The sequence below is a fragment of the Vulpes vulpes genome, chromosome X (assembly GCF_048418805.1).
Source record: "Vulpes vulpes isolate BD-2025 chromosome X, VulVul3, whole genome shotgun sequence".
Classification (NCBI taxonomy): Eukaryota; Metazoa; Chordata; class Mammalia; order Carnivora; family Canidae; genus Vulpes; species Vulpes vulpes.
Window position 1 is genome coordinate 115,076,594 of NC_132796.1, and position 8,814 is coordinate 115,085,407.

The 8,814-nt window shown below is 65.0% G+C and overlaps 1 protein-coding gene across 1 annotated transcript; it reads right to left on the minus strand.

Annotated features, from left to right (window-relative positions):
* Nucleotides 1-3,873: 3,873 nt before the first annotated feature.
* LOC140596043 (melanoma-associated antigen 8-like) lies at nucleotides 3,874-7,349 on the minus strand. The gene is made up of 2 exons (XM_072743169.1): nucleotides 6,957-7,349; nucleotides 3,874-5,805 (listed from the first exon to the last, which is right to left on the minus strand). Exon 2 carries the CDS (start codon nucleotides 5,512-5,514, stop codon nucleotides 4,498-4,500), a length of 1,017 nt encoding a protein of 338 aa, XP_072599270.1. The 5' UTR covers nucleotides 5,515-5,805; nucleotides 6,957-7,349; the 3' UTR covers nucleotides 3,874-4,497.
* Between the last annotated feature and the right edge of the window lie 1,465 nt (nucleotides 7,350-8,814).

Sequence of the window (8,814 nt, forward strand, 5' to 3'; positions counted from 1 at the left end):
CTCAGAGAGAGGGTGCACCTCACCTGGACAAGTGGCTCTAGCTCCCGCCTCCTCAGCTCTGTGTCCTGAAGGACCCTGGCCTCAGACCGAGGACTCCGTTGCCAAGGGACTCGTGAAGTCCCTACACGAGGGAAGGGGGAGGGTCCTCAGGGTACAGACTGCCAGCCCAGGCCTGGGGCCCAGTGTGGACAGGAGGGCTGGCACATTCTCTGGGAGGTCTCCAACTGTCAAGGTGGGGAATCCCCTCCTTAGCCTCTCAAAAGACTGCCCCGGCTCTGTCCTTCTTAGGCCAAACTGTCCCTGCAAGAACACAGGTCCCCAACACTCCACAGGAGGAAGTCAGGGGCCCAGCCGTGGCCACACCTGCCAAAGTCTCCAGGATTCTTCCTGGATCATGCGTAAGGGATGGGCCAGCTCTGGCTTCCATCTGGGCTGGGGTGGGGCACCTCTGGGTCTTCACCTGGACCCCACACAAGGCCTGGGAAGACTGCGGCAAGCCCTGAGGCCACCCTCCTTGCACCTTCCTTGCAAGGGCACCTGCAACGACCCCCCACCAGCCAAAGTCCAGAGAAATCAGTTGGGCCACCCGTCCCGCCTCTCCCCATGGCCCACACAAATGGCTGGGGCGGCCTGGTCCCTAGGGATCCTGCTGTGGGAGGCATCCCCTCATATGTCACGTCGACTGTCGCCAGTGCCTGGTCCAGGGCCAGGGCAGGGCACCCGCCTCCTCTGCTGACCTGCGTCCACACCCTCAGGTCCAGGCCCTCCCCTCCCTGAAACATTATCCTGCCAGGGCCTGCTCTTCCTCCGGGCCCCCAGCCTCCCATAGAGGAAACGTGCCCCTCACACCAAGACCATACCAACCCCAGGCCAGCCCACCTTCCTGCCACTCACCTGCCCCAGGAACAAGTGAGCATGCCACTGAGGGCCAGCTCTCTCCCATCCTCCGTGGGCTTCCCACAGGGCAGGGTCCCACTCCACTGCGCTGGCTTCTTTGCTCATGGGCCAGGTGGGGCCAGCCAGGACGTCCCCAAGGTCCTCACCCTGAGTCCCCGCTGGCCATACGCCCTCCACACACACCCTCTCCAAATAACCCTGAGGCCCTGTTCCTTTGAAGCAAAAGCCCTCAGGCCCTAACACTCAGAGGTGGACATCAGGACTATAGCATGGGCTCGTCTTGCACGGGGGCCTCCTTCCTCCCTGGACTGCACGTGCTGGGACCCAGGGTCCGTCAGTCCTCCCTCTGGTCCTCACTTTCAATCCCCTCAAGCCCCGGGTCGGCCCTGGGCAGTCTCCAACCCTGCTCCTTCCTCCAAGCCCCCAGGCTCTAGGAGACTTGGCTGCCAAGCCAGGGCACGCCCCAGGTGGTCATCGGGCCCCGGGGGCTCCCAGGACCCATTCTAGGCTGCGTCCCTAGGGCTGCAGTGCCCCTGTGGTCCTGGCCTTGGCCTCCAGCTCCACGTGGGCCATTGCCCCCCACCCCACCCGACCCCACCGCCTCCCACACCCTGGAGGCAGTGCTCCAGCCCAATGGCCACAGGTGTGGGAGGCCCTGTCGCATAAGCGTTCATGCAGCTCGGGACTTATCCACCCCCTCTCCCCCGGCAGGCTCCCGAGGCTGAAGCAGTGGCAGGGCCGTGGTGTTGGGGGCTCCCTGGGAACCCACTCCCTCGGGGGTCTTGGTCCCTTGGGGTTCCTCGCCTCCAGCCCTAGCTGACCCTGGCCCCCTCGGCAGACGACCGGAGGCCAGGCCGCTCACACCCAGGCCCTCCCCTCCACCCAGACCCCACCGGGGACAGGGAGTGACCTTCTTTCCATCAGGACCATGACACAGCTTGGGGGCTTCCCAGGGCTGACAGAGGGGGCTCAGCTGCGGGGCAGCGGACAGGCTCCCTGGGCCCTTCTTCCCCACCCCTGCTGGCGGGGCTCCCTGGGTGCCTGGGCCTCTGCCGGGCTCCACTCAGCCTGCCTCCCGGGACTGACTGTGGACTGGGGTGCAGGGTCACTCCGTCCTCCATGGACATCCTCGCCAGGAACCCAGCAGGACCTGGGCCCACCCTCTGCCCCTCAGGGAGGCCCTGCTCTGAACACCAGCCCCCTGGTCTCCCAGAGCCCGGATGTGGAAGTGGGGCCTCACCACGTGTTCCCATCCCCCCCACGACCTTCCCGGGACGACTCTGGGCTGGGGTGTGGGGTCCCCTGGGCCTCTTACCCATCCTCCCTGGGAATCCCAGCAGCACCCGGGGCCCTCCCCTCTGCCCACGTGTCCTAGGCCCTGCTCCTGAAGCCAGGGGCCCCCAGGCTCTCGGGAGACCAGTATGTGGAAGTCTGAGCACCCATACTCCCAAGTGAGGGCAAATCCCCATCCCAGGGGTCCTCACAGCTCTTACGACCCTCCGACGGGGTCCCCTTTGTCCCTGTCAATGGTCCATCCCTCGCTTCTCCTTAGCCCTAGACCCTCCCTCCGCCCCCCTCAGCATCTGCTCCCGCCACACCAGGCCTCAGGCTCTCGGGTACCCGGTGGTGCCAGGCCTGCTGCACCCGCCGCCACCATCTGGCTCCCTCCTGCTCCTCCGCAGCCTTCCCGGGCTCACCGTGGGCCCTGACATCCGCCAGATCCCCTCTGTCCTGGGCCTCTGTGTCCCTGCCCTCCCACCCCGCCCCCAGAGGCACCCCCTGAGCCCCTGCCCCCCTCAGGCCCGGCAAACCTCCCTTCAGACCCAGCTCCTGAGCTCCATGGGCTCCGGTCCCCACCCCCACCCCCCGAGGCGCATTTCCTGGGTGGCGGCATGTGTCCGGCCTCCCCAGGGCTGCCCTCCAGCCCCGAGGAGGGGGCCCAGTGCCTCCATCTCTCGGGGAGGAGTGGAGGCATGAAGGTGGGGTGGGGGACCCCCGCCATTCTCCCTCAGCTCCTCACCCCACTCCGGGGAGAGCCCGGGCCTGTCCTCCCTCTGGGCAGCCCTCAGCTCCAGGCCCCGGCCCCGCCTTCCCCAGCGTGGATTCTCAGGATTCCCGACAGGCCCCCTCCAGCCGCCCTCCGGGCCCACTCCGGGCACTACCTGCTCCCCTGGCTGCCACCAGCCCGGGCCTGCCCGCCTTCGCTCGGCGGGGACCCCAATCCGACCCCCACGCGAGGCCCTCCGCTCTCTCAGACCTCCGAGGCGGACGTGGCCCACGTGTCATCCGGACCCCATGCCAGGGGTCCCCAGTGCTCAAAGCAGGTGGGTCCAGCGGAGATGGGCTCCGGGCTGGGGGTCTGGGGAGCAGGCGGGCGGGGCTCTCCTTCAGGCTGGGAGGTCAGGCCCCCCACCCGACCTCCCGGGGTTCCTCCCGGGACTATGGCCGGCCTGGGCCCACCCCCACCCGTCGCCAGGCAGTCTGCGCGCGTCCCACCCCCCACAAGACTCAGGTCCCCGCTTCCCGACCTGGAGGCAGAGTGGAGACCGGCCTCCGTCCCCCACCCGCTGCTCGCTCCTCAGCTGCACACGAGGAGTCGCCCTGCTCACAGAGCCCCCCGGGCCCCGGGGCCCTGGCCCCTGCAGAGCCTGCCCTGGGGCCGCCGCCCCCCTCGCCCTTCCGCCCCTTGGGGCTGGCCCAGGCCTCAGGGCACACCTGCCACCTCCCTGCAGGCGGCTTCTACACTCCCCGAAGGCGGCGTGGCCCCGGGCCCCTCGTGTCCTCACTGCTCACACACAGGGCCTTGCAGGGAGCAGAGCTCAGCCCTGTGTGGCCATGAGGGAGCCGCCAGCAGTGCTCCCATGGCCTCCCGCGGGCCCTTTCTCGTCCTTTCCACCAGCCCCTGCCCATGACGGAGTACACGGGTCCGGGTTCCTTGGGCCCTTGCAGAATGAACGGGCCAGGAGGCACAGGAAGCCAGAACAAAAGACTTTTCCTTTTTATTGGCTGCACGACCCGACCCGGTCCTTTGACCCCTCCGTCCTTGCTGCTTCCCAACCTATTTCTGTCCCAGTGCCCTGCCTGGGATGAGGATCCGGGTGGAACCCACACAGGGACGAAGGTGGACTTGGCCAGCTGGTTTTCAGGACAGGATGAAACTCTTAACTGTTGAACTGGGGGATGTACAGAAGTTCGTCTGGGGGGGGGGGGGGCGGCTGCGGCGGTCCTGGCGGGCGGAATGTCAGTGGCACACGTAGCCTCCCAAGCTGATGAATCCCCCGAATCCGAGCAACGATGTGCCAGAGCCTCCTCATGTTAACCAAGCTCTCGATGTCCGGGTGGCGGCAGACAACAGGCCCCCAGAGTGGCTCTTCACCCTGCTTTCTGCCCCCAAGCCGCCCTGGCCCTGCACCCCTAGAAAGCCCAGTGGTCTGTCTTCTCCAACACAAACACACAAACAAACACACAAACACACACAGGTAGACCCAGAGGCGCCCACGGGGAAGAAGCAGCAGAAGGGATGCCTCCCTTCGTGCCCATCCCGCGGGAGAAGCTGCCGACCCCACCAAAGGCTGGAGAGGGCCGGGCCGCCTCTGGGGCTCAGACCCACTCTTCCTCATCAAACGGGGCCAGGGAGGAAACCGGCCACCTGCTATTAACCCATAGCACATACTCCATGACCCGTAGCTTGCTGGTCTCCTCGTGGGCCCTGGGCCCCCACAGGAACTCGTAGCGAGCAGGGTTGCTGCCCACCACCTGGCGGTACTCCACGTAGCCTTCCTGCACCCAGACGTGGGTGAGGAGCTCCCTGGGCTCCCCATAGATGACGTGCTGCCTGCCGGCAAACACCCCTATGACCCCCAGGGCTTCCCACACCTCCTGCTCGGGGGCACAGTCGCCCTCCAGGAGGATCACCCCCAGCAGCAGCACCAGGAGTCCGGTCGTGGGCAGGCCCTGCTCACCGCTCAGCACCCCATCGTAGCTGAGGCCCAGGACGGTGACCAGGACGTAGGAGTGTGCGACGGGGTCCACTTCCTTCACTTCCACGCCAAAGACCAGCTGCATGCACTCACAGGCTTGACCCCAGATCTCGGGCCAGGCATCCTGCATATCTGGGCTGAGGACCTCCAGCACCTCTGCCTGGCTGGTGGGCTGCTTGTCGAGATACTTGCGGAGCAGGAAGCCCACCAGGTCAGCTCCACTCATGAGCATTGCGTCTCCTCCTTGGGCATAGGGCTGCGCATATTCGGGCACCTCCCAGGGGTTCCAGATCTCCTCCTCTGGGCCACTGGGGCCAGCAAACTCCACCTGGCTCCAGCCACTAGCTGCCCTGCCACTGGGGGAGGGCCCGGCACTCTGAGGGCTCTGGGGAGGACTCCAGGCAGTCTCAGACCCCTCCTCTGGGGGCACAAAGAACAGGCCAGAGCTGGACAAGGAAGGGGAGGAGCAAGGGGAGGAGGAGGGGGAGGAGGAGGAAGAGGAACACAGGTAGGGGTAGGGGGAAGATGAATCTTCGTCTTCATCCTCAGCCTCTGGCAGCTGGGCACTGACCAGGCCCTGGGCTTCTCCCGGGTCTTCTTCCAGCTTCCAGAGCTGACTCGTGTGCCTCAGGGGCATGGTGTGGGCGTGGAGCTAAAGCTGAAGACAGCGGTGGGATGGCTGGTCGGGGTGCAGTTGGGCCAAGAGAGGCCCCGTGCCAGGGCAGAGAGCGGGCCGCATCAGGATCGGCTACACAGGAGGCCCCTGCGTGTTGGGCCGGGCGAGTTGAGCCCCTGGCACCAGGCTCAGAGACCACGTGGACCTCAGCAGGTCCCGCGACACAGACCTGCTATGCCTCCTTCACTCTGTGACCTGAGGGCCTCCTGCCGGCCACCAAGGCCCCTGCTGCGCTGCCAGTTCTTGGAGCCCCTGCAGGAGGGAAGCAGGGGGCACCTCAGGGTGCAGACTGCCAGCCCAGCCCTGGGCCCCCAGTGCACACAGGAAGGTTGGCTCGCACTCTGGGAGGTCCCCAGCAGTCCCAGTCCCCTCCTTGGCCTGCCAGTGCCCTTGGCAGGGCCTGGGACCCAGGCCTCTGTCTGCGGTCCTGAGGCCAAAGTGTCCCCACAAAACCAGGCTGCCCCGACCCTCCCCATGAGGAAGCCAGGGGACCGGCTCTGGGAAGGCCTGCCAAAGGTCTCCTCTGCTGACCTGAGTGCAGACCCTCAGGCCCAGGCCCTCCCCTCCCTGAGCCCAGGGATCTGGAGAGGAGGAGGGTCTCCTTGGGATAGGCCACACCCCGGGTTCTCTTCCCAGGGCTGCCAGGGAGGGGCACCCAGATTTCGGGGCCATCCCCTCCTGGGCCTGAGGGCTGGCTTGGGGGCCACTCACCCCTTCAATGTGGGGTGGGCGGGGGTCCACCGTCTGCCCCCTCAGGGAGGCCGTGCTCCTGACGCCAAGGGCCCCCAGTCTCTCGGGAGACCCAGATGGGGAAGTCTGGCCGCCCGGCCGCAGGCAGGTCCCCAGCCTGCCCAGGGGGCCTCCCAGGCCTCCCATCCCTGGCGACCTCCTGCCAGGTCCCCTCTGTCCTGGGCTCCAGGGCCCCCGCCCCCACAGGCACGCCCTGTGCCCCTGCCCAGCCCGGGCTCCTGAGCTCCAGGGGCTCCGGTCCCCACCCCCAGCCCCCGAGGCGCATTTCCCGGGTGGCCGAGGGTGTCCTGCCTCCCCAGGGCCGCCCCCCAGCCCCGAGGGGGGGCCCGGTGCCTCCATCTCTCGGGGAGGGCGGGCCGCGGGTGGACGCCTGAAGGTGGGGTGGGGGACCCCCGCAGTTCTCCCTCAGGTCCTCACGCCGCTCCGCGGAGGGCCCGGGCCCGTCCTGCCTCCGGGGGCCCGAGGCCACTGCCCCAGGCCCCAGCATCCAGGCCTCAGCTCCACGCCGAGGACGCCGAGGCCCCGCCTTCCCCCGGTGGTCTCTTGGGGTTCCCGACAGGCCCCCTCCGCGCCCCGCCGCCCTCCGGGGCCCCTCCCCTGCCGCCCTCCAGGGCCGCCCCCCGCCCTCCCTCCGGGGCCCCTCCCGGGGCTACCTGCTGCCTGGCTGCCGCCGGCCCGGGCCTGGCCTCCTTCCAGGGGACCCCAGTGCGACCCCCCGCACCGAGGCCTTCCGCGCTCTCTCAATTCTGACGCAGAGGTCGGCCCACGTCACATCACGCCCTGACCCCGTTGCCAGGGGTCCCCACGGCTGACAGCACGTTGGGTTGAGATGAGCTCCAGGCTAGGGTGGGAGGAGGGAAGCGCGCCGGCTGGCAAGGCGGGGGCCCCCTGTCCTCCCTGGGCTCCTGCCCTGCACTCGGGCGGGCTGGGGCCTCGGCTCTCTGCAGACCTCAGCCTGTGCCCCTGACCCCGAGCCTCTCAGGCCCCGACGTCCCTGAGCGCCTGAGGGATGGTGGCTGCGGCTCGGGCCCCACCCCACCGGCTCTGCAGGTCCCGGGGTGGCCCAGGGCTGCTGGCAGGGGCACAGCAGGGTTCGGTGGCCCCCAGCGTCCTGGGACAGCTCGGCTCTCAGTCCTCTCCCAGGAGGCCCTCATCAGGACACAGGCCTGCCTGCAGCCTGTGCAGCTGCCTCTGCCTGCAGCCTCTGCTGTGCAGCCGCAGCGCCCTTTCTCCCGGGGCAGGGGCAGGGGCAGGGGCAGGGGCAGGGGCAGGGTAGGGGCAGGGGCCGCGAGGAAGCGCCCCTTCCCATGGGGTCCCTTGGCCAGCAGCCAGACTTTAGGAACATCGTGCTAAAGGTTTACGTTCCTGGGGGCGGCCGAGCAGCTGCAAGGGTGTCTAGGGGCGTCCAGTATTGCGGGGCCCACTGCAGGGGGTTTTCCCCTGACTTGCTGCGTCATCGGGAGAAACACACCGTCCCTCTCTACCGAGTGTGTGTCCTGTGCACGCGTATGTATAAGGTGTGCAGATTATATGTGCTGGTACATATGCAAACGTACGTACATATCACGTAACACCGACGTTGACACATGTGTGTGCGTCTGTGTTCACGTGATACAGGCATTTGTATATGTACCTATATATGTGTACACTACATATATATACTTTATCAAAAATACCTTTTCTTACTGTGTGAATTGCTTTGATACTCCCTACTCTATTTCAGGTTGATTCTGTATATTCTACTTAAGTGATTTTTTTAAGGGGCATTCCTGGCCACTAAGATGATTTCAGGTGCTTATTTGCATAGACTCTAGAGTCCAATGCCTCAATCATCCTGTCTTTCCCTGTGTCCTCTTAGCACCCCAGGGCTAAGGTCATGTGTACTCTGAGGTCTTGCCTCAGATTTATGCTGGGAAGCAGAAGGAGAAGTTGGAAATTGCTCCGCCTATCAATCCTGTCATCTGCATTGATGCAGGCTGCATTCCCTCCCCACATCCCTGATGTTCCCTGCATCCCCAACCCAAACTCAATATCCAGCTCAGCAGTCTTCAGGGTCCCCCAAGGCTTTCGCCTCATCTATTGTTTGTTTGGTCGTTGTTTATTCTCTGTGTGTTTTTCAAGACTTTCATTTCTTTTTCTTTTTCTTTTTTTTTTTTTTTGTTAAGGTTTTATTTCTTTACCCATGAGACACACAGAGAGAAACAGAGAGGCAGCAACACAGGCAGAAGGAGAAGCAGGCTCCACGCAGGGAGCCCGATGTGGGACTCGATCCAGGCTCTCCAGGACCAAGTATCTGCCCGAGACTTACTTTTTTTTTAAGTGAGGTTTTAGTTGCACAGAGATGAAAACGGAAATCCCTTCCTCATCGTATTCTGATAGAAGCTTTTCCCATTAGCTAGTGTTGAATTTCTTTCAAAGGAATTTTCTATACCCAGTCGTGATCAGATGTTTTTAGTTCCATTCTTTTCTTAATGTACATAAATACAGTTGAAAGATTTTTCTAACGTTAAG

What these genes read in the sequence shown, in the direction of transcription:
- LOC140596043 (XM_072743169.1), bottom strand. Translation starts at nt 5,514, where the DNA reads ATGCCCCTGAGGCACACGAGTCAGCTCTGGAAGCTGGAAGAAGACCCG.